The sequence below is a fragment of the Sminthopsis crassicaudata genome, chromosome 4 (genome assembly GCF_048593235.1).
Source record: "Sminthopsis crassicaudata isolate SCR6 chromosome 4, ASM4859323v1, whole genome shotgun sequence".
NCBI lineage: Eukaryota > Metazoa > Chordata > Mammalia > Dasyuromorphia > Dasyuridae > Sminthopsis > Sminthopsis crassicaudata.
In genome coordinates this window covers 150,109,159-150,135,473 of record NC_133620.1, presented here as the reverse complement: position 1 = coordinate 150,135,473, position 26,315 = coordinate 150,109,159, and the positions used below count along the sequence as shown (strand labels likewise).

The 26,315-nt window shown below is 32.3% G+C and overlaps 1 protein-coding gene across 1 annotated transcript in view; it reads left to right on the top strand.

Annotated features, from left to right (window-relative positions):
- Nucleotides 1-26,315, top strand: part of UTRN (utrophin) — a 533,723-nt gene that overhangs the window by 69,867 nt on the left and 437,541 nt on the right. The window contains 6 exon segments of the mRNA XM_074309622.1: nt 17,705-17,797; nt 19,604-19,681; nt 20,687-20,779; nt 21,924-22,096; nt 25,022-25,137; nt 26,147-26,307. Coding sequence (XP_074165723.1) covers nt 17,705-17,797; nt 19,604-19,681; nt 20,687-20,779; nt 21,924-22,096; nt 25,022-25,137; nt 26,147-26,307 — 714 coding nt within the window.

Below are 26,315 nucleotides of genomic sequence, written 5' to 3'. Positions count from 1 at the left end.
GGCTGGTGCTCTATCCACTGCACCACCTAGCTTCCCCCACCTGGGCATTTTTTTCTTAGGGAGTTGATTAACAGCTTGTTCTGTTTCTTTTTTCTAAACTGATAGCATTTAAGTAATTTATTTCCTCTTCTGTAATCTGGGCAATCTACATTTTTTGTAAGTATTCTTCCATTTCACTAAGGTTGTCAACTTTATTGGTATAAAGTTGATCAGAATAACTCCTAATAATTGCTCTAATGTCTTTTTCATTAGTGGATACTTCTCCTTTTTCATTTTTGAGTCTGAAAATTTGATTTCCTCTTTCCTTTTTCTAATCAAATTAACTAAAGGTTTATCTATTTTGTTGATTTTTTTTCATAAAATGAACTCTTAGTTTTATTTATTAATTCAATAGTCTTTTTAGTTTAAATTTTATTGATCTCTCCTTTAATTTTTAGGATTTCAAGTTTGGTATTTAATTGGGGCTTTTAATTTGTTCTTTTTCTAGCTTTTTTAGTTGTTCTTCTTTTTCTTTATTTTATGCAAGTAAGCCTCTAGAGATATAAAATTTCCTCTTATTACCACTTTGGCTGCATCCTACAAATTTTAGTATGTTGTCTTATTGTTGTCATTCTCTTGGATGAAATGATTGATTGTATCTATGTTTTGCTGTTTCACCCATTGTTTAGGATGAGATTATTTAGTTTCTAATTACTTCTTGGTCTATTTTCCCCATGGCTTTTATTGAAAGTAATTTTTATTGCATTGTGATCTGAAAAAAGATGCACTAACTATTTCTTCCTTTCTGCATTTGATTTTGAAGGCTTTATGTCCTAATATATGGGCAATTTTTTTTTTTATTGGTTCCATGAACTGCTGAGAAGAAAGGGTAATACTTTTTGTTTCCATTCAATTTTTTCCAAAGATCTATCATATCTAGCTTTTATAGTATTCTGTTTACCTCTTTAACTTCTTTCTTATTTATTTTGTGATTTGATTTATCTAGTTCTGAGAGAGAAAGGTTGAGATCTCCTGGTATTATAGTTTTGCTATCTATTTCTTCTTGCAACTCTCTTAACTTCTTTTGGAACTTAGCTGCTACACCACTTGGTGTATATATGTTTAATATTGATATTGCTTCATTATTGATGGTACCCTTTAGCAAGATATAGTTTCCTTGCTTATCTCTTTTAATTAGATTAATTTTTGCTTTTGCTTGATCTGAGATCAGGATGGCTACCCCCACTTTTTTTTACGTCACCTGAAGCATAATAGATTCTGTTACAGCCTTTTCCTTTACTCTGTATGTATCATTCTGCTTTAAATGTGTTTCTTGTAAACAACATATTGTAGAATTCTGGCTTTTAATCCAGTCTGCTGTCCACTTGTGTTTTATGTGAGAGTTTCCCCCATTCACATTGACAGTTAAAAACCACTAATTCTGTATTTCCTTCCATCTTATTAACCCCAAATTATACTTTTCTCTTTCCTTTTTCCTGTTTCCTCCTCCCCAGTATTTAACTTATGAGCACTAATTGCCTCAAGCATTCCTCCCCTTTTAGGGACCTTTCCCCTATAATTTCTGTTTTTTCTTCTACTTAGCGTACTCCTTCTCTTTTTTCATTTTTCTCTCCCACTTTTCTATAAGGTGACAGCAGTTTCTCAGTGAAACCAAATATGTCAATATGTCTAATGTTCTTTTTTTTGAGCCAAATCTGATGAGAATAAGATTTACACAATATTCATTACCCTCTCTTCTTTTCCTCAGTTATAATAGGTTTTCTTTGCTTCTTCCTGAGGTGTAATTTACTTAATTTTACCTTCATTTTCCCCTTTTTGTTTTTACTGTTATAATCCCCTTTTCACCTCTATTTTTTAAAAATATATTTTTATATTATAACAGTATAATCAGATTATACATGTATTCTTTATGTAGGTCCATAACAGGAATAGTTCTCAAGAGTTTTTTTTTTTTTTTCTTCTTTTTATCTTTTTTATGCTTCTCTTGTGCTTATTTGGAGGTCAATTTTTTTGTTTAGCTCTGGTCTTTTCATAAGTAATAAATGGAATTCACCATTTCATGGAATGACCATCTCCTTCCATGAAAGTAAATGCAGGGTAATTTATTCTTGGCTGTATTCCAAGTTCCTTTGCCTTATGGAGTATCAGATTCCAGGCACTTTTATGTTTAAAGTGAAATCTTTTAAGTCCTGAGTAATCCTTATTGTAGTTATTGTGGTTCCTTGGTTTTTGAAATTGTTTTTTTTTTTTTTTTCTTTTTTTTTTTTTCTGGCTGCTTGTAATATTTTTTTCCATAGTCTGATTGATAGATCTGAAATTTAGACATGATATTCCTTGGGGTTTTAATTTTGGTGTTTCATTCAGGTGGTGTTTCATGAATTCTTTCATTGGTCATTTTACCTTCTGATTTTATGACATCCGGGCAGTTCTCGTTGAAGATTTCCTGAAAAATAGTGTCTAGGCTCTTTTTTTTCATCATGGTTTTCAAGGAGTGCAATTACATGATCTCTCCTAGATCTATTTTCCAGGTCAGTTGTTTTCCCAATTAAGTATTTTACATTTTTTTTCTATTTTTTCATTTTTTTGGTATTGCTTGATTGATTCTTGTTGTTTCATTGAGTCATTCATTTCCATTTGTTCAATTCTGAATTTTAGTGAATTATTTTCTTCATTTACTTTTTTTTTGTCCAATCGAATTTTTAAATGAGTTGTTTTGCTTTATTTAATTTTTCCCCCCATTTCACAAGTTCTATTTTTTAAGGAGTTATTTTCTTTTTCCATTTCACAAATTCTGTTTTTCTGGGAATTGTTTTCTTTTTTTCCCCATGTTATCAAATCTGTTTTTTAGTGAGTAATATGCCTTTTCCAAACCCTCTTACAAAGTTTTCCTTTCCTTTCCCTATTTTTCTTCTAGCTGTTTAAAATCCTTTAAAATTTCTTCTATGAGAGCCTTATGTGATAGGGACCAGGTTACATCATCTTTTGGGGCTTCATCTAGAGACAATCTGCCTTTAATTTCCTCAGGGTTTGATATCTATTCTTCTTTTTCACCATTGAAGCTGTGTATTGTCAGAGTTCTCTTTACATTTAAAAAAAAAAAAAAAAGTTAAGGTCTGCTTTTAGGGCAGGAAAGGTTTTCCATGCCTCCTCTACAAGCAGCAGCTTAAGTGGTGCAGCTTCACTGAGTCAGTGACCAGATCCCATGAGATTTTGGTGTTTTGGGTTCACTATTTCCCTTTGTGTTTGTGTTGGATGTTTTCCAACTTCTCAGCTGATCTACTGGCTTGCAGCCAGGACAGAGTAGCCAACACTACTGCTATAGAATCTCCCCCACATGCACCATCATGGGACTCTGGCCCTGCAGACGGCTACCCTGTCCTTTTTCTGAAACGGACCTCTTCTGGTTTGTTTCCTCCCTGTACATTTTCCATCATGAGGAGACTGCACCACCTTGGGAGTATGGGCTTTTTGCGCTGGCGTTTTTGCTCAGCAGCTTGTGTTGGCTGCCTCCCTCCAGTTTCTAATTGCCATTGACCTTTCTTGGTAATTTGTTGCACTCCTAATATTTGTGGGTTCTGCTGGCCCAGAGCTAATTTAGAGGCTGGATTTGCTAATTAGTGTGAGGGTTGTAGGAGAAGATCAGAAATAAACATGTGTCACCTCTGCCATCTTGGCTCTGCCCCAAGAAGATGAAATCAAAAAATTTTACAAACAAATAAGGAAAAAAAAAAATTTTTTTGTTTTAAATGTAACTAGGGGGGTATTAAGTAAATAAGTAAATGAATGAATGAAGAAAGAACAAACTTATGGAGAAATAAAGAACTTAAAGAGTCAAATTGAGAATTTTAATAATGTAGAGTAACATGACAAGACAGTGTATAAAACGCCATTAAGTTTCCTTTGTTCATTAAAATCTGTGTTGTTGCAACGGTAGCAATTGAGATGGTCACTAAAAACTTATTCCATTTGTATAATTATTTACATTATTTTCTTATATTATTTACATTGTGGCAAGGGTAGTCATTGCTAGATATCAGCTCTTTTTGTTTTTTTTTAAATGAAAAGTGTGAGTTAAAATTTGCTGGCACACTGGATATTTTAAGGGATAAAGTAAAAATTCCTACTCTCTCTTTGTCTGCTAAAATATCTCCCTGCCTTCTTTAAGGCAATGATATTTATTTATGTTATATTTTTCTAGGAGAAAATGTTTTTGCATACTTATTAGCCAGGCCATGGAATTGGATAAATTATTTATCAAATTTCTGATACTAATAATTAAAGAAACATGTGCCCACAGTACTTTCCTAAACCTTTGTGCAAACTAAAAAAATAAAAAACACAACATATAGCATTTATGATCTTCTATTTTTAAAGTGGATGACACTGACACAAATATTGAATTAAAAGAAAATTAAAGAAATGATGGCATCTTAAAAGAAATGTTTTTGTTGGTATATAAGTTTTAGCATTTCCTAGAGAAAGCTGGAATATTTACAATTATGTAAGAAGAGAAAATCATTGCTTTTTATTTAGTAAAGAAAAGTTTTATGGAAGACCTGATTTTTTTGAATAAATGGAGGATACTTTGTGATAGATTACTTTGTTATAGGGAAGAAAACTTAGTATTTAGAAAATGAATGAACATTAGCTTTAATATTTTGTGTCTGGGCCTTGACAATATCTTGTCCTTAGGTTCTTATTTGCAAAATAAGTAAATATAAGTCCTTATAAGTGAATATGATATTAAATAGCTAAGGTCCACAGAAAAATGAAAACTACATATAAATTTCACTGAGAAAGTTTGATTTACATATGGAAAAATCTAAATATTTGGTAAATAGATTACCAAATGATGCTATAAATTTTCTATCATGAAAAAATCTCTTAACAGGAAGACATCTTTTCTTTGCTATTTTGTGTCCTTAGGATCTGTTCTTGTTTACAAAATTTTTTAAAAAGTCGCAAAAAATCCTGTTGATTGATTTTTATTAAGATATCTATTATGTTCTATTTGACCAGAATGAGTATATGAAGGTCTGGATTATTCTGCTACTTATTAACCAACAATTTTGCCATTTGCCACTTAATTGCATCAGAGTTAGGAAAAAAATAAAGAATTCATTATCTTTTCTTTTAAACTGTATTCTCTTCCTAATTTTCTTATTCCTTTTGAGGTTATCATGATCCTTATGGTTATCTAGATTTCCAACCTCCTTTACATCTTCATCTTGTTCTTATTCTGCCATTTTTCTTTCCCCCTGCATTTGTTATTCATTGCCAATTATCTTCATTTTTACCTTCATGAAATCTCTCCATTTGTACAACTACAACAAGAGTTAACAACAGCCTTATTACTGCTTTCCCTACCTCACATTTTTCCTAACTCACTTGCAAGAGTGATTTTTCTAAAGCATGGGTTTCATGTCATGCATTCTTCAATGAACTCAATGACTCAATATTACCTGTAGGATCAAATATAAAACCCTTTGGCATTTAAAACCTTTTATTACCCAGGCTCATCTTACCTTTCCAGTCTTGTTATAATTTACTACTCCTCATATACTTCTTGGACCAGTAGCACTGACTTACTTGTTGTTATTTAAATATAACACTCTGTCTTCTTTGCCCGTAAAAGGCTGGAACTTTGAGTAGGTACACTGGATTCAGACAAGGGAGTACTTAAGGCTAATTACCTATTAGACAATACTCTATTAGCTTATGCTTGGAAAATGGCCCTTCCCACTATTCTGTGCTAGTTTGACCTTTTGGTGTATACACAGAATTGGAGGAGGGATTAGGGGGTGGAGTAAGACAAGCCAGGGCTACTTTGGTGGTACACCAGGAGAAGGGAGGTTGTGGAGATCCTGAGCCCATCCAATTCACTTCTACCCCTAAAGACCAAGAATAAAGACCAAGGACTTTTACTTATTCTGACTCTGGCTGATTCTAAGGTATCTAAGGTAACCATCTAAGGTTAGATGTGCTAATTCGGTCTTCACTTCTTCCTTTGTACTTGCAACATGATATGATAAATATTTATTGATTGGCTGTCCTCCATCCCTTTTCTTACATCTGCCTTCATGATTCCCTAGTTTCTTTCAAGCCTTAGCTCAACTCCCACCTATTTTAGAAGATCTTTGCTTGTCTCTTTCACTATTATTGCGTTCTCTTTGAGTTGACTTTCCATTTATACTATATATATATATATATATATATATATATATATATATATATATATATATATATATATATATATATATATATATATATATATATATATATATGGAATCTTAGCCTATACCAGCCCCAATATCTGGACTCTACAAAAGGAACTTTTTTTTTTTTCATATTTTCCTATGCATTTCTAGTTTGCTCCAGCCCCATATCTTGACTCCACACAGGGACTTTTTACCTTGTAGATCTGGTTACTATATCTTGATTCTTTTTCTCCAGAACAGGGCCGTTCTACCCTAGCTTTAGAAGCAAAGGACTTTTCCGATGCACATCCTGTCTGAGATAGCTAATCACAGGAATTTTCCCCTTGTTCATCTTAACTGAGGTTGTTCAAATGGAGCTGAGATTGCATAATTTCTCTGCTTTGCTTAATTATCTATCCTGCTCATTCTTACTCTTTGTTCTCTATGTAATCTTTCAGATTACTCTTTTGGGGCACCCCTCTTCCTTAAGAAGGAGGCCCTCAGGATGCATGACTCCTTACCCTAAACAAATGCCCAAATAAATGTCCTTGATTGATCTGGAGACAATTTGATCCTGAGTGCTTTCAGTGATGTCACTTAGACTCATACCTTTGTCCTCAAACATTTTTGGCATACCTCAATAAATATCTTGTTTATGTAATTTTTTGCATATTTTTTTTATAAATATAAATGCTTCTTGAGGTCTAGAACTATGTTTATGCTTTTATTTGTACCTTGAACATTTAGTATTTTTGGAACATAGTAAACACTTGAAGAATATTTGTTGACTAATTGAAGAAAGGGAAGATAAAAGTAAAAGCAATTAAATTTTTATTAGCAGTGCTAATAAAATATTAGGTAGAAAAGTTTAAAATTATTGGGTAAGTGTTTTTCAGGTTATTACTGGATTTTTAGCAGTTTGTTTTCCCATTGTCTTATCATAAATTACCATTATTACCATAAGAGCTATGATTTAAATGTGTTTAACAGAAAGGTAATTGCTTTAGTTCTGCATTGCCCACACTATATTTTGTAGTATGATCATCTTAAAAGAATTTTAAGAATACAATGTGTGGAGCCTGTAAGGAGTGCAGTGGATAGAGCACTGGTTGTGGAGTCAGGAAGACCTATGACCTAAGATACTATATGACCCTGGGCAAGTCATTTACTCCTAATTGCTGCTGGATCAAAGGATATACACAGTTTCATAGCCCTTTGGACATAGTTGAACTAGATTTTTTAAAAAAAGGGTAACTAATAGTTATTGAATGTTTTGGATACAAACAGAAAATGAGGCATTTATCTTTTAAGATTCTTAGTACTCAAATCAATCTGTAATCCCGTGGATGAATCCTGTTGATTCCTTTTAATGATCTTTGTCAATTCATGCTTTTTTATTTTGTGTGTGTGTGTGTGTGTATATGTGTGTGTGTGTATATATATATATATATATATATATATATATATATATATATATTCTTTTTCATGTTCTCCTGTAAATTTACTTTGGAAGTTTCTTTAAATGTGCTGGGGACTTTCTTGGGATATTAATTCTTTTGACTTCATGAGGATACCAGGTTAGCATTTGAGGTGTTCACTAATTATCTTCTATTCTTACTATATGACTGGCCTATTTTCTTTACTTACACAAACAAATACACACACACACACACACACACACACACACACACCTGATATCTTTTATTCAAGTTTTTTGTAGTTTTATATTATATGTTGAAGTGTAGCATACTTGATGACCTTAATCCTCTGGAGACTCAATTAATGCTGCTTAAATGATGTCTACAGTCTCAGATCCTGGCACTTTGAATAATAATATGCCCCCAGTTTGGAACATGAAGCATTTTTGGTGGAAGAGTTTTAAAAGCTGACTAAAAAGAAAAAATATTGAACATTAGCAGAGAAAAAGGGACTCTGCAAGAATAAGACCTATGGTAACTTTAAAAGTTTGTGATTGACACATATATTATATCTAGGTTTTATTGTAACACATGTAAAGTGTATGGGATTGCCTGTCATCGGGGGGAGGGAATGGAAGGAGGGGGGATAATTTGGAAAAATGAATACAAGGGATAATATTATAAAAAAAATTACTCATGCATATATACTGTGAAAAAAAATTCTAAATAAAAAAAAAAAAGAAAAAAAAGTTTGTGATTGAGGTGTATAGGGGCATCTATAGAATGAAAAAAATCAAAGTACTCAAGAGTCTTTTCTTGTTAATGTATTCATTTATTATAGGCTGACTCAATCTAATGTTTATACTATAGTGTAGAGCTTCCAGAGTTCTAGTGGATCTATTAATGATTTCTTGTCCATGTTTAACTTTAAACAACTAATTGCTTTAAGCAATCATAATCCATTCAGTGCAACATTTCTTTACGCCTCAGAGTGATTTATAATTGCCAAGAATTTTTAAAAGCAAGCACATCACTCAATAATCTTTGAAAAATAGGCATATGTCCTTTTCTCTATTTGGGATAATTGGGCAGCTAGGTCAGCTAGGTGATATAGTGAATACAGTATAGGACCTGGAAGTCAGGAGAACCTGAGTTCAAAACTGCCTTCAAATATTTTCTGGCTGCGTGACCCTAGGTAAGTCACATAACTCTGCCTCAGTTTCATAATCTGTAAAATAAGCTGGCGAAGTAAATGGCAAACCTTTCCAGTATCTTTGTCAAGAAAACCCCAAATGGGATCAAAAAGAAAAATGGGATCAGAATTGAAAGATGACTCATCAGTAACAAATCCAGGATAACAATTTTTCATCATTACTTCAAATGTGAGATGGATATGTTATGAAAGACATTTTGTTCATGCCCAGAAAAGTTTGGGAAGTCATCCTCCTCCTTTTCCTTTTCCCTTTCCCTTTCCTTTTCCTTTTCTTTCTTTCTTTCTTTCTTTTTTTTTTTTTTTTTTTTTTTTTTTTTTTTTCCATCAGGAGGCCCATGCAGTTAAAAAAAAATAATGAAGATTATATGTTGTTTGGGTTTTAACATGCAGTTAAAGAGCCAAGTTGCTCCTTTACTACATATGTCTTGAAAACACACTGGTTGTAGGTAGTAAATTTGGACAAGAATCAATAGGAATTGCAAAACAATCTGTTCACATTTTGGAAATGGCGTCATCCTTTTAATAATTCTAAGGTGTTTCCTGCCATCAATTTATTTTTTTCTTCAAAACAATGTTATTTTTTGTGATGCTCTGTAGCTGTGAATCACAGAGCACCATACTCTTAGAAGAGTTATAATTTCAAGTGATCTTCAAATCATTGAACATTTGCCTAATCATAAGTAGGCTGCAGTGGAGTCTTCACAAAGATCACTTTTGAATAGTAAGTGATGTAAAAAACATCATGTAAGACACAAGTGTCAACCTCAAGCCTGTAAATCTCTGGAATGGCTGAGCCAGATTAAAATTTAATTGGGAAATGTTTAACAAAATAAATGAAAATACAATGACATACACTTAATGTTAACCTGTGTTTTTCTAAGGCAATATGTCACCAACTGGGATCTTTTTCTCTTTGAGTTTGGTATGATACCTCTGACCAAAAAGGAAGTGGAGTTTTCTTTTTATCAGAATGAAGACTTCCTGGTGACTGTAGTGCTATGCAAAAAAAGACCAAAGGAAGGACTTTAGTACTTGGAGAGATTTTAATGGTGGATGTATGGAAAATCATAGGCAATCATGGTATAAAAATTTTTGCATAGGTTATAATATTTAGTGTGGAAAGAGATTTGTATGCTAGTGAAAGCAATAAAGAATTGAGATATATTGATTATTTCCCAGCTTAATGCTTGATAATTAACATGAAATTTTCTTTTTGTTTTAGTCACAGATAATAGTGTGCCATTTTAATTATGTGAAAATGTTACCCAACACCAGGGGGTACTATATTCACAAAGTTGTTGGATTCTTGTTCAGAATTCCAGGACAGTTTGATTCACAATTATTCTTAACTCTTGTTATTCTATTCTGAGTGTAAGGATGTATTTGTGCATGCACAAATGTACTTACCAATAAAATCATTCAGCACAGGTCTCAGTTTATTTCTATTCCATTTCTATTAGCCGTGCCAAAAGCAAGTCAACAAAGCATTCATTATGGATTTAATATGTTTCAGGCTTTGTGCCAAAAACTAAGAATATGAAGAAAGACAAAAATAACCCTTGACCTCCACTAGCTTATAGTCTAATGAGCAACTGAATCTTTTTGAATCACCACAGTCATGGTCTTTAATATAGAAAAGTAGTTAATCAGTGGGAAAGTAACATATATTATCATGACATTAGCCATATGTTTCACAAATATTAACTTTTCAGTAATGTTTACCCCATTCTTAAAATGGAAAAAAAATCCACAACTATTGGGGTTTTCTTTCCTACCCTTAGCTGTAGTATCTGTATGTGTTTGATTTTTACTGACGCAAATGTTAAGTGACTTTCCCAAGGTCACACTGCTAGGATGCATTAAGGGTCTGAGATCAAATTTGAACTCAGGACTTCCTGACTTCAGGGCTGGTGCTGTATTGACTGCACTATCTAGCTGCCCCCTAGTATCTTTGTGTGAAGATTTTATTTTTACTATTGCTACGAATCAGTGTCTGGTTATAAATGGCCAGCCTCCTGGTAAAACTGGAGCTAGATGCAAGCATTTACTTTATGTCTTACTTAGGCTATGTTTCTTCATTTCTTATTTATGGTGACAAACAAGATAGAGTGTGAAACTTCAAGAATATTATTGCAGGATCTGAAAATTTGTGGTGACCCCTGTCCCTTCATGTTTCAAAGTCCCAGATTTGAAACAAGCTTTCTGAATAAGTATTCCATAGTCTAAATCCATATGTTCTACATAGTCTGACTGTTGTGCTAGGGGGCAAGTGTGGTCCTAAATGACATGGATTCCCTTTCTTCTGTGGTTTCAGGATGCAAATCAGGTGAAGCTTTGTTGGAACTTCTATGTACTGTCTTTACATCTATCCAGTTGAGTTTTATTAGGAACCTAAAAGCCTTGTGACCCACATCCTCATCTCTAGGGAAGTGACTGCCCAAAATAGCAAAGAAAAGATGCCTTCCTGTTAAGAGATTTTTCATGATAGAAAATTTAAATCTGACCAATTGTAACTAAGTCTGATTATAAATCTGACCAATGTGAACCTTGAAGGGAGAGGTAAGGAACCAAACTAACGTAGTGGTTCTCAAACTTTTTAAATAGAGGGCCAGTTCACTGTCCCTCAGACTGTTGGAGGGCCCATTTGCCATAACCCGGTGGGGGGGGGAAGGGGAGGGACGCATAAACATCCTCAGCTGGCCACATCTGGCTCCTAGTTTGAGAACCCCTGAAAGCTTGCTCCTGCTTATGTTTTCATGTGTTGCCCATGAGCACACCTGTTTCTCATGAGCATCCCTAAATAAAGGATTCTTTCTCACTCTAAAAAAGTATTAGTTGTAATACTATTCCTGGATTGGCTTGCAGGGGAAGTCGTGGATAGTGGCAGTTTGTTCTTGGTTTGCTCCCCAATCCTGCTGAGTTCCACAGAATCATTTGATAATAAAGAGATTGTGGGAGAGTTTCAGAATGTGGAGAATTCATATCGGGAGTTATCATAGTCATAAAGGCCATTTATTGACATGAAAAGGCTTATGGGTAAAATCAAATATGATTTTAGCAACAGGCTGTGGATGAAGGGGGCTTTTGAATGTAGGAAGGAAGAGGGGGAGGGAAGTAAGTGTGGAATCTAGGGAGTTTGGGAGGAGTTAGAGTGCATCCTATTCTAGAACAAACTCCCATATGCTTTATGTTTATGTATGCAAATTCAGGAAAAGACTGGAGGAGTTGAGTATGCTTTTAGACCTGCTAATAAGATAGTCTTCTGAGTTCTGTCTACCTTTGTATGTAATAATGGGGACCCATCTTTCCTTATAATAGAGACAGGAAGGGTTCATTAAAGTTCCTGTTCCATTTCATTACCTTTCTAGGCTTTTCTTAAATATCATTTAATACTTTGAGGGACCAGTGTCTCTCAGTTTGCTCAACTATAAAATGCAGATTATAATATTTTTAATACCTTTGCCAGAGAATAGTTCTGAGAAAAGCACTTTGCAAACCATAAAACACTATGTAAATAAGGGGGGAGGGTATACTTATTATCACTGCATTCCTTTTCATTTGGGAGTGGACACTGGGTATATGAAATTCAGTAGTGACAAGTATAATTTAAATAATTTAAAAGGGGAAGGGGAAGAGAAAAACCAAATAACATTAATGTAGAAAAGGAGAAAATAGTTGGTACTAGTACAGCACAAAAAATACCTTTCTTCTGAAGGGCGGAACACAACTTAAATGAAAATCAGCAATAAAGATCAGCTGGGAACCATGAGTTATAATACATTCTGAATTGAAAATTTTGGCCATCTTTAAAGTTGAAAGCATTTGAGGAAGGAACCACAACAGAGAATCTTAGAAGAGAAAGGGACCTCAGAGAATATGGGAGTCATTTGCCCATGAGCACATAGATCTTAAGTGGAAGAGTCAGTTCTTCTGGCTCCAAGTTTAATGCTCTGTCCTCTGTAGCACACTATCATCCTAGACCCCAAAATAAAGTAAATGCAATGATTCTGTTTAGAAAAGTGCAAAGAATGTCACATTACTGATTGATTAAAAATGGGAATGATAATAACTGCAACAAAGGTGTTTCGTCAATTCTGGGACAAAAAGGATTCTATTTATAACCACATAGAAATGGGAAAAATACTAGAAAATAGTAAATGTGGATCACCTGCTGAAAAGTAGATCATGCCAATCAAATTAACTCCTTTATGCCTTAAAGCTACTGGCTATTCAGACAAGGAAACATGGCAGAGGTCCAAAATCCTCATAAGCTTTTCATTTCATCCCACATATATTAGACCAATGATTTTCCAGTTTGATTCCTTATAATCACAGGGTTCTAGTGATCTCTCTAGAGATCACAAAAGACATGTCTAATTTTTGCTTATCCTAACCCAGCATCAAAAACTGAGATTCTGGAGAAGGAAAAAAACAATACAAAATAAGATTTATATGTTCCCAGAAAGTTAAAAATTCATCTGTTAAAATGGCAAATTACTTTTTGTAGTCTTTCCAAAGAATGTTTATTAGTAAGTCTATAAACTTGTGCTTACTAAGAAAGATGATGGGGTTGGTAGTGGTGGTGATGGCGTTCATTTATATAGTGCTTACTCTGTACCAGACCTGAACACCTAGGTGGTGTAGTGGATATAATGCTGGGGTCCAGAAACAGAGTTCAGATCCCACTGCAGGTACTTAACTAGCTGTGTGACTCTGGGCAAGTCATGTAACCTTATATATCTCAGTTTCCTCATCTGTAAAATTAACTGAGGAAGGAAATGGCAAATCACTCCATTGTCTTTGACAAGAAAACTACCCAAAATGTGCTAGGAGCTATGCTAAATGCTTTACAATTATTATCTCATTTGATTCTCACAGCCATCCTAAGAAGTAAGTGTTCTTTTTATTCTCATTTAACAGATGTGGAAACTGAGGCAAATAGATTAAGTGACTTGCCCAGGTTCAATTTTCACAGCATAAAACTAGGATCTTGAATAACCTGTTAAACTTCCTTTTACCCCTAGGGCTAGATTCTTCCATCTTGTTGCTCTAGTATTTCTTTTTTAATTGTCAGCAATATTTTAGGATATCTCTTCAGGTATTTTGGTGCTAAGTCCCATTCTATCATAGGCAGATATAAAAGTTTATGTTGAATGCCTACAAATCTAGAAACCTCACCCCTCCCCATGAACAAATAGCTTTGTTTTTACATTTCCCTTATGCAGTAAAACCTAGTTATAACTTGACCACTTATAACTAGCTTTATATAGCACACCTCAAATTATAGACTCCTAAAAATACCACTCAGTAAAAACAATATAAAACAAAGCTAGTCTGCATTTTGAGTGTTAAGTTTCTTCTCAGCTATCAGCTTTCAAGATATCCCTGTTAATAATTTTTTATTTTTTGATAGAATTTTTGGGTTCCATTTTCCTGTGGACATACTTGAATTCCATTTTACTTAGGACTTAAGTTTTTATTACCTGAAAATAAAGATGATTTTGCAACTTCCAAAGGAGTTTAACTTAAAACTTTAGAGTAAATTACTTGATGGAACAAAATAGTTCATTTGGAAAATTACTTAATTGGCTCTGGAGATTAGGAAATGTTCTCTTAGACAAACAATTGGGCCCTCATCATTTTAGTTTTTAGTTTTAAATTTTTGTGGTATTCAAAGGGCAAAGAACTCCATTTCCTCCATACTTAAAAAATTAATGATTTGTTTCTCAATGACTCACAGAAAATCCCCCTACTCCCTTACCTTCATTCAAGATTCCTTAAAAAAAATGTAGGAGCAAGTCTTTTTAATGGAAAGATAAGTAGTATGAGAAGAAGTACTTAGCTTAAGGAGGAAATGGCATTGATTTTGGGGGCAGGTTACATATTGGATTGAAAGCCATATAACTTGAGAAATAAGAGAACAGGGCAGAGAGCTGGATAATCTCACTCGTTATGGAATTGTAGTTTTCCCATTGAGGTCTTACATTATTTTGTTTGATGGAATAAAACTAGGGAAAGGGCCTTATCCTTTCTGCTTTCATTCATGACTTATAACTTTGTGAAATTATGTTTTAGTGGGCTATTTCATAACCTCTCAGCCAGGACTAGAGAGGATAAACTCTTTTGTTGTTATTCACAGTGCTAAAAATATAGGATGATTTAGTAAATATTAATTGAATTGAAAAACTATGTTCTTTATATTTTTAAGAAGTCGTGATATCATTTTTTAAGAGAAAAAAATCTTAACCAAGCCTCAAACTGGCACAATGCATTGTCTGTATTTTTTTTTTAAGAAGACAACTTCTGACATTTCTGAACTTTTTCCAAGATTTAATTCCTATGTATTAAACTTGAAAACAGGAGACATGTGCTTGACTAAATAGAATATATTTGTTTTCATATGCTGTGAGGAGTATTAAATTGATCTACATATGGAATTTGTTCTATTAAGCTCTTTGAGAAATAACTCCCATTCCCAAATTTTTAATTAAGAAGGCAGTGGTATTACATGAGTACTATATAGTGATACCTGTGTTAGGTACTGGGATATTTTTTTTTTTTTTTTTTTTTTTTTTTTTTGGTATTGCAAGATGAGAGGTGAGCAAAGAAAATTTGAAGGGTCTCCATTTCTCTTGGGAACTTTCCAACTCCATGTGAAGAAAGTCCTTTTGGTTATGCTGACCTGCAATCTACTGTCTTGAATCTCTGAAAGGAATTATATTATAAAGTTGCCTGAGGTTAACAATAAGCCCAGTCAATATAACAAAAATAGTATTTCCACAGAACTTTGCGAAACACATTACCTATTATTGCCCCTATTTTGTCAAGATTTTTTCTATCAAACATTTTATTTAGAATTTCTGAGGGGCAAGTAAATAAATGGTCTAGTGCATAGAGAAGCAGATCTGGAAAACGCATGTTCAGATCTCATCTCAGACACTTACTGTGTGATTGCCAACAAGCTACTTAATTGCTGTTTGCCTCAGTTTCCTCATTTGTAATAACTCCCAGGGTTATTGTAAGGATTCTGAGATAATAATGTGAAGGACTTAGCACAGTTCTTGGCACATACTAAGTGCTATATAAATGTTAACTATTACTAAATTCAGTCTCAAGACTTATCTTGGGAGGGGAAATGGGGATTATAATAGCAGCTAATTTTCAAGGTTGTTATGAAGATCAAATGAGATAACAATTGTAGGATATAGCATAATTCCTGACATATAGTAAATACTATATAAATATTACTGTTATTAACATTCCACAAAAACCTTCTTGATAGGAAGTTCACCCAATTCCTTGACTCGAAGTATGGAACCCCTGGCCTCTTTTGCCCTTTCTTCTCATTTCACTGTTTTCTCTCAGAGCCTTTATTTCAAGGAAAATGCTCAAACTGGCCTTGTATTCATTCCTTTTTAGAGTCTATTTTTGATTTTAGGGATTTTTTTTCTACTATGTCTCTAGAGGATAACTTATTTTTCTTCTCTTCTACCCTCCACTCTCTATTTTCAACTATCATCTTTTTACATGTTGTCTTCCCCATTGAAATGTAAATCTTGTGATGTCAGGGATTTACTTTCTTTTTGCATTTGTACAGTGCTTGGCACATAGCTATAGTAAGTTTTTTATAAATGCTTGTTGATTTAACATTTTACAGATGAAAAAATTGAGGCAAAGAGGTTGACTTTTCCAGGATGAAGCTGATTTTGAATTCAGATAATCTTGATTTGAATTTATTCTTTTGGTTTTCATTCTCTTTAGAGGAAACTGTCTAAAAATAGTTGAGTCAAAACAAAAATACAGGCTAAATAAAGTAATTGGGAAGATAGGAGAGAAGAAACACCTGGGATGATGTAACTTTATGGCACTTGAACTGAGAACCATTGTGGGGAGCATCAGAATGCCTTCACTAAATCCTTTAATGAATATTAATTTTAGATGCACCATGTTTTATGAAAAACCAGATAGGGCCAACTAGGTGGCACAGTGGATAGAGCTCCAGCCCTGAATTCAGGAGGACCCGAGTTCAAATCTGTCTCAGACACTTAACACTTCCTAGCTGTGTGACCCTTGCAAGATCTCTTTCAGGTGGTGATTGATGGATTTTTATCTATTTCTACTTTCTCTTGTTTTAATATTTCAGGATAATTTAAAAAAATTATTTCTTCTAAGTTTTCATTGGAATGTAGTCGCAACTTTCATAATTTAGAGTTCTGTTCATTTGGAGGTTTTATTTACCTTCAGTTAACATTTCTTCTAAAAAAGATGAATGTTTAAATTTATATACCTGAGTAAGTCATTTTAAGATTTCTTGTGGGCTTCAATTTATTCCTATTCCACTAATAATCATAAGACAATGATGTAACTAAAAGCAATAACTATTACAACATTGTAGTAGTATTGTCACCTTAATTCTCATAAGTTTTGGAAATTATAGTTTTCAAGGTGAATTCATATGTTTTTTCATTTTTATCCTTTTAGTAAGCTGGTGAGTTACATCGACAGAGCTATCTATTCCTTTCCTTTCTTTCACAGATGAATTAAGTGAAACTAAGGTATTATGGCTCTTAAAACAGATTATATGACCACGAGAACTTTTAATAATCATTTTAATAGTAGACACTATAATTGAACATGTGTGAATATGTACATACGAATATACACACATATAAGCACACATGTACATATGCAATATACATGTGCTCATGAATCATGACATTTAGTATGTATCCTCATAAACATGCAATATATTTATATATATATATGTGTATATATATATATAATATATATATATATATATATTATGTATATACATACATATAATTAAGTTTACTTACTAGATGTATTTTAAGTAAGCTTTTATTTTATTTTTATAGAGTGGAAAGCCACCAATCAAAGATATGTTTACAGATCTCAAAGATGGAAGGAAACTTTTGGACCTTCTAGAGGGGCTCACAGGATCTTCACTGGTAAGTTGCATTTTAAAAAGTAAGCAATGGATTGTTTCAAGAATTATCTATATGAGGGCAGTGTGTATAGATAATTGCCAAATTATCTTAGATATAAACATAAGTATATTTAGTGATCTTTTCCCAAATTACTTGATAAGAGTAGCACTCATTCTATCATCTTGAAAACCTTACTTTTTCCACTGATAAATGATTATAAAGGTATTAATAACGTAATATCACGGATATAGAGAATGAAAGCAATCATGGTAAGGTAACTACTTAGGGAAGGCCTTAAGACTTAAATAAGGACATGGAAATGGCTAAAGTTTAGAATTATAGAGGATAGATAAGATAGGATACATAAAATATACATATAGTATACATAAAATGTATGCACATTTTAGATATAATTTAAAAGGTGTATTCATAATTCTATGACTATTTAAAATATTTTTTCTGAGTTATAAAGTCATCATTTTATGAAAACATTAATAAAATTCCTTTGTGTCAATTAATTTATATTAACATGATACTACTTCTTACAGGCAAAAGGGATTATGTTCTATAGGCACATTTGAATGTCTGAAACTTTGTTTTAAGGTTTGAAATAAAGCATAGTATGCTTTGTTGGAATTCCATGTCGTAGATTTTTTTTTGTCCTATGTCTTAACACTGTCTACCCTGTTTCCTTTCTGCCTTGTCTCCTTCTAGGCCACATGGTTTGTGACTCCTGATTCCTTGTTGTAGGTATGGGGAACAGAAAAAGAACTCTTTATAAATAAGGATTTCTCTCACCCACCAACACAGACAGAATCTTTGCAGCACTATGTAGCCTTTTGTGAACTTCACCATTTGAAACTTTCTTTACTATTTAAATCCTAAGATTGTGGCTATATTGTCAGCCAGACTTGATCACAAATACTGCCCTTTTGTCCAGAGGCCTTTCTACATGAATCTTTATCACAGTGTCCTTTTTAGAACTAGAAAGAGTTCCTGAGTTTAAGAGGCGGACCATGGTGAGAGAGAAGGGAAAAGGTTTAAAAGACTTAACATTCCTTCAACAGCAAAGAAAGAATAACATTTAGCATTTACTTCATATAATTTTGGAAGAAGAGACTTTAGAGATCATTTAGTCTAAGGCACTCTAAAAAAAATTCTATATGTAGCATTCCTAAAAAGGTGTCATCTAATCTTTATATTACTTACAATAAGGGAAACCCCCTACTTCCTGAGAAATTTCATTTCATTTTTGGATTATTGTAATTAGGATTTTAAAGTTTATTTTAATTACTTATTAATTACTATATTATAATATATCAATTAATTATTTTAATTATTTTGATATGAAATGGCAATCTAGGGTAAGTTTCTCTTCCCTGGTAGTAGCCTCCTCAGATGTGGGCTTGTTAAGTGTCTCAAGGTCCTTGTTAACTCTCCAGTAGGTCAGTATTCTATTTCCCCTGTCCTCCATTTTAACTAAGAGTATCCTTCATCCTTTGGATGTTGGTTGTCTTGCTTGCCTTAACACAAGAATTCCTAGTTGTGGCCCTATGTCCATTTTAAGTACTGTTGCCAGGTACTTGGCTCTGAGAAAGCCAAAATTTCCTCCTATGCACATTATGTACTGGTCTATCTTTGTTAAGAAGGAACTTTATTCCCAAAGGATTTATTGAATATTATAGTATAAGTACATGCATGCATAATGTATTCTAACCAATTATTATAATAAGTGCCTTTCTAAAATTGTATTTAATTCTTTTTTAAAAAATTCCTTATGTGAAAAGAAAACACACCATAATTTTTGTTTCTGTTTCTATTTTCTAGCCTAAGGAACGTGGTTCCACAAGGGTACATGCTTTAAATAATGTCAACAGAGTTCTACAGGTTTTACATCAGAACAATGTAAGTGTGGAATAGAACTTTAAATTCCCTTTGTCAGTGATTTGTTCTACGTGTTAAATGCATATGTGGTATTTCAGAGATTCTATGAAATCTTTTTTAGTTTGGTAAGATAAACCTATCTCATACAACACATAAAGACAGTCATAAAAAATTAAAAAAAATACTTTTACATATCAGATAAATTTATAATAAATTTATCAATAATTAAATAAGTGTACTTAAACTAGTAACATTTGTTAGTCAACTTCTTAGGAGATTTTTTATAAGTCTCTATGAGCATTTGCACATATGTACATGTATATATGTATGTACATGAAAAAATTCAAATGAAAATTATTATTAAGCAATTTGGGGGATCCTAAAGGGAAATAAATATAAAATTTCTTAATTGAAATCTTATTAGACCATCACTGTCCTTAAACAGTGTTGTTGACTTTTATATGTAATAGCATATGTGATGAATCGCTGATATTCTTAAATAACTATAGTGCTAGCCAAGCCTTGTAGGCATTTATGACTCTTCATGGCCCTGACGTGTTGGAAAGCATCTATTAGTTTTGTGAAACCAAAAATTTGCTGTACCTCTGCAAGTGTAATTATTATGTTTTGTTTTATTTGTTTGTTTTTTAAAGCACATTATTTTATGTCTGTTAGTTATGAGCAAATTAGGCTTGTTTTGTATGATTTCTCATATAGTCATTTATTTTAATAAGTCTCATAATATACTGTGTCCAGTGACTGTATTTTTGTTCATGAAAAAATAAAGCCATGTATAATGTGTTTATTATTTTGTTTAAATATGCATTTTTGCTATAATTTCTTGGGTATGAGGAGGAATGGATGGAATCATTGAGAAGGTACTACCAACTACCAGGTGTTTAAAACAAAACAAAACAAAACAAGAATGCATTTATTTAAAAAAGAGAAGAATACTTAAGGAAAATGATTTGATATAACTGACTTAAGGTCATTTTTTTTTTTTTTTTTTTTTTTTTTTTTTTACAGGTAGAGCTGGTAAACATAGGAGGAACTGATATAGTGGATGGAAATCACAAATTGACACTGGGTTTACTTTGGAGTATCATCTTGCACTGGCAGGTGGGGAAATTTTGTTCTATTTCTCTCCCCCACCTGCAGTAGTCATCTTTCTGAATACAAAAAGTTTCCAAACCTATGTTTTCTTGTTTCCTATCCTATTTTTAAAAGTATTTTAAGTTTTAAATAATTAAAAAAAAAGTTTTTTTTTTAAAGAAAGTTTTAAAAAAATATTCTCAGGCTGTGGCAGGTACACCATTTCTTGGAAGAGATTGGCATATTATCAGAAAAAGGTATTCATATTCCTCCTGGTTACAGTGGGTTGGGATTCTTAGGTCCATTGTGATGCTAAGGTGAGACAAAGGGATTGGGGGAGAGGGTCAGGGTTAGGAAAAGGGAAACGAAGAGAGAGAGTACTTTTTTGTGATTTTACATGAGAATAAAATGCAAAAAGTGGTAGTATTTTATAAAGGTATCAATATTTTACATGAAAGGTTCTTTCCCTTCCTCCCTTCCTCCCTCTCCTCCTTCCTCCCTTCCTCTCTTCTTCCCTCCCTTCCTCCCTCCTTCCTTCCCTCTCTCCCTTCCCCTTCCCTTTCTCCTTCTCTTTTCCCTTTCCTTCCTCCTTCTCCTTCCCCTTCCCTTCCTTCCTCTCCTTTTCTTTTTTGTATTTTGGAAATGTGTAGTAATTTGATAAAACCTGTTAACCTCTTATCAGAAAAAAAAATTAAATGTCTATATAAAATGGAATCTGTAGTATTAAAAAGGAAACCTATCATATTGAAATACCATTAATATTAAATAAATTTAAAGGTTTTTTTTTTTTTACTTAAAAATAAAAAAATATATAAAAATAGATTCTTGGACCCTAGTTAAGAACTTTCTCATATTTTAATTTCTTTTGCTTTTGCATACATAGGTTTTATCTTTGACCTCATTCAAAAAAATCTATGAATAGTTCTCCTTTGTTCTTTTTTTCTTCTTTCTTCTTGCTTTCTGTATCCTTCTCTCTATCTCCCATCTCTTTCTTCCTTCTTTCAGAAAAACTAATATTTTTAAAAAAGGGACTTCTTTGTTATATCTGTGGTTTTGAAAAGAACCTGTTTCTGTAAAAGATATGAGTTGCATAGTTCTGTTTATAGATGTAATATGTTTCATTCAAAGAATTTTTCTAATTGACTTGTCAAATGTGCTTTTCTATAAATAGGTAAAAGATGTCATGAAAGATATCATGTCAGATCTACAACAAACAAACAGTGAAAAGATTCTTTTGAGCTGGGTTCGGCAGTCAACAAGGCCTTATAGTCAGGTCAACGTTCTCAATTTCACTACAAGTTGGGCTGATGGACTGGCCTTTAATGCTGTTCTCCATCGACACAAGTGAGAAATGTTATACAGTTTTAGATCATTAGAACCATAATGCTATAGATTAATTTGAAGGAGACTTAAGTGATCTTATAGGCCAAATCTATATGAACGCATACATTTTTTCTTCTGCAATTATAAGTACCATCTCCTAATTCTATTTGCTCACTTAGCCAAATAATATATTGTTTTGTTGAAATAATGGTAGCTAAGAAAACTATGGGTGGAGATTTTTTTTGCATGAGAAAATGCTGAGGCTCCAATGTAGCTTCCATGATTTCTTCTACCTACTTTCTCATTTAAACCAAAAAAGTTAAAATGTTTGGCATGCTTTAATCCCACTCTTTAAACACCAGCCAATCTTATGCATAAACAATAAAGCTTTTTTCGTGTCAAGTATTCTTATTGCCAAGACTTTTTTTTTTTAAACCATTTGAGGAGTAAAAGAAGGATTTCAGTGTATTCAAAGAATTTTTTTCATAGATAATCAAGTAGCATGTAGGCTCAGACATTTATTTTCATGTGTGTCTGTATTTTCTCCTGAAATACTAAGTAATTTTTAGTGCATATTTCAAGTTTTTTTTGAAAACCAGCACATTTTTGATGTTTTAAATTGTAGAAATAATCAGTGGTTTCAAGATGGTATTTGTGTAGTGACAGTAAAAATGAACCATTGTTTTTGTGTCTTTGTTTAAACATACCCATAAAGTATGCCCTTATTTATTGAAGAAAGAATGAGTTTATAAAAGATATATAAGGAAAGTAGACTTATTTTTATATAAATCTTATAGCTTTGAATTATTTTGTCTATTTCTATTATATATCATGTACTTAAATCTAGCAAATATAATTGCATATCTATGAAGAATCTTAATCTTTTTTCTAAGAGCTATTTTCATCTTATAGTACACAATGAAGATATAATTTTAGTGCACAGTGGGCTTCAGTTATTGTGATAATAGTGACCACAAGGAAGGCAAAAATATAGAGGAAATAGTGATTAAAATATTTAATAAGACCCTTAACAAGGTCTTATGTGGACTTTGTGGTCAATAGGAAGTCTTCTTGGTAAGAATTGAAAAATAAAGTTAAAGCATAACATAACACATCTTTATAGTTGGCACTTTTATTTAACATTTAAATCTCACGTAGCCACTTAAATTTAAGATTCATTACAAGAATAATTATTCCTTTTTCATTTATGGAACAGAAATAAAAGTCAGTTTAGCTAAAAAGTTATTGTTTCACATTGGCATCAAAAATAATGTACACTGTGATTTCTGGATTTTCTCACTTTTGATTTATTGATTTCAGTTCTAGCAATTGTGTTTTCTTTTTTGTCCTCTTCCTTCTACACTATTTTTGCAGTTCTTTTGTATTGTTGTTTGTTTAGAAATAATTATCTTATAGTTTTCTAGCCCCATATTTGTGTTTGCAAATGCTACTTATGAAGAAAATTTAAGAGAGATTTATACTATGTCCTTGTAGGTAGAGGGAAAAAAAGGCATATAAGCAAAATCTGTGTAGAATGAGCTTTGTGAGGTGCTGGGTGAGATAAAAGTTCAGAAATACATGGCCTCACAATTAAAGTTATAGATTAGAAAGGAGATGTAATATTCTTAAATAACTTTAAGAAGAAAACTAAATGCATAAGATATACAAAAGCAAAGTGCATATTAGCAGTCCTTGCTAAAATATCAAAGTTTTTTTTTTTTTTTTTTTTTTTTTTTTTGTTTTGTTTTGTTTTGTTTTGTTTTCTTTTTTGGAGGAGGGTGATATTTTGAGTTTTTTCAAAAAATGAATAGAGATTGAGCAAGCAGGGAAGAGTGTTGTTTCTTTTTTTTTTTTTTTTGTGTGTTTTTTTGAAGGAAGATTATTTCAGGTTTGATCAGCATGATCAAAAGAATGTACTTGAGAAAGTATGGTGATTTTTATGGGGAATAGTTAACTAGAGAAGAAGATGGAAAGATACAATATCAAATTGTGGAAAGTCTTGAATGTTGTGCAAATATACCTGAGTTTTACATGTTAGGGAGTAAAGCCAACAAAGGGATTTTACCTAAAGAATGATGGGGATAGATTTTTTTTTTTTTTTTTTTTTTTAAGGCTGGGGTTAAGTGACTTGACCAGGGTCACACAGCTAGGAAGTGTTAAGTGTCTGAGATCAGATTTGAACTCGCGTCCTCCTGAATTCAAGACTGGTGCTCTATCCACTGCGCCACCTAGCTGCCCCTATGATGGGGATAGATTAATAAAAAAAGAAATTTAGTGTGACCACACTGTGATGGAGTAATTGGAGATAGAGAGTAGATCTGAGAAGATATGTAGATATGTATTCAATAGTCCAAATCGATGTTGTTGAAATTTAATATGAATGTTTTAGTAGTAGAGAGGAAAGGTAGCCATGAAAAAATGAGAGAAGTCAGTTTCATAGTTTGGCCATAGTGTGTTAGAAATAATGTAGAAGAGTCAAAGTTGGTACTAAAGTTCTAAACATGATAACCAGGCAAAATAGTAGTTTAGCTAACAGAAATTAGAAGGAGGAACAGTGGTTATTGCAGAAAATTAGTCCTTTAAGAATAGGATAATACTAAGGAAATTGGCAATTCATTCAATAGGGATATGACTACACTTTTTCCTTTAGAGTTTGAGTGCCCAGTAAATGTTGAATAAATCAATTTTTCTGATATATTTCTTTTTTGTGAATTATATTTCGTTATTGGTTATATACGTAGCTCATATTGGTTTATTGGTATATTGGTTACACACATAGCTCATTCAAGATTTGTAATATGTTTAATGATATTTGGATTATAGACAATAGTGATATAGAAAGCAAATCATTATTTTCATTTACAAGACCCAAAACAAACTTTATATTAGACTATCATAATAATTACATTGTCTTTTATGTTGACTTTGTTGATCTTGTTTTTTCAGACCCGATCTCTTTAACTGGGAAAGAGTTACTAAAATGTCCCCAATTGAAAGACTGGAACATGCTTTTAACAAGGCTCAAAAACATCTGGGAATTGAAAAGCTATTAGATCCTGAAGGTAATATATAAAATTTTCATTTCTAATTTTTAAATATTTTAAGGCATTTTGTAATTCAGAAAATTGGCCACAATTGCCATTGCCTTAAGAGGCATCATATATTTGACTATATGACAATTTTTGACTGTACTTTGGCAGTGAACACATGCATGGACCCTTGAATTTGAAAAGAAATGTTCCAAAATATTTCTTTTTAGCTAATATAAGGATCCTTAAACAGGTTGCAATAAGTATAATTTACATTTGTTTAATTTAAAATGTAAGGCCATGCATTTCTGCAGTTTTTTTTTTTTTTTAACTTAAAATATTTTTTTCCTTAAATATTTAATTATATTATATTATATATTTATATACTACCAAAATATTAAAATATTTTACTTAAAATATTCCTGATTTTTACCTAAGTGACACACCAATTTTAAACAGTAAATGGGTTAGCATTGATATTTTTTTAGTTTATTTATCATAAATCAAGATGTTATTCACTGTTTCTTTTCAATACAAATTTGAGAGGTGAAGTATGTGTGTGTATGTAAATTACCATATGTAAATACCATATAGAATATGAAATTTAAAAATAGAATTTCTTTGGAATATCATAATTTACTACCTTTTTGATTGTATCATATGTAGTGACAAATAATTATTAGATTTTGTTTACTACTGCCAAAAAGTTTTGGTAAAAGAACCAAAATTTGAAAGCTAATATGGCTACTGGGAATGTAGCTATATCATCTGCACACATGAATTTGGAATATTTTTGCATAACTTTCTGGGTAGGGAATATATAAAATAAAATATTTTTATGCCTCTCATACAGAATAGCAACTTAGTGAGTTATGGTATTTCAAAGAAATAATTTATTAACTTGATATGCTATTGACTAGCTATTGTTCATGTGCAAGTTGGAGGATTATGATTTCTAACTTTGAGTGATTAATCTAATATATTCTTTTCACATATTTTACATGAGAAGTTTAAGCTATTTCTTATTTCCTTCCATTTATAGATGTTGCTGTTCAGCTTCCTGACAAGAAATCCATAATTATGTATTTAACATCTTTGTTTGAGGTGCTTCCTCAGCAAGTCACCATGGAAGATATTCGGGAAGTTGAAACTCTTCCAAGGAGATATAAGAAAGAATGTGAAGAAGGAGAATTTACTGTTCAAGTAAGTGT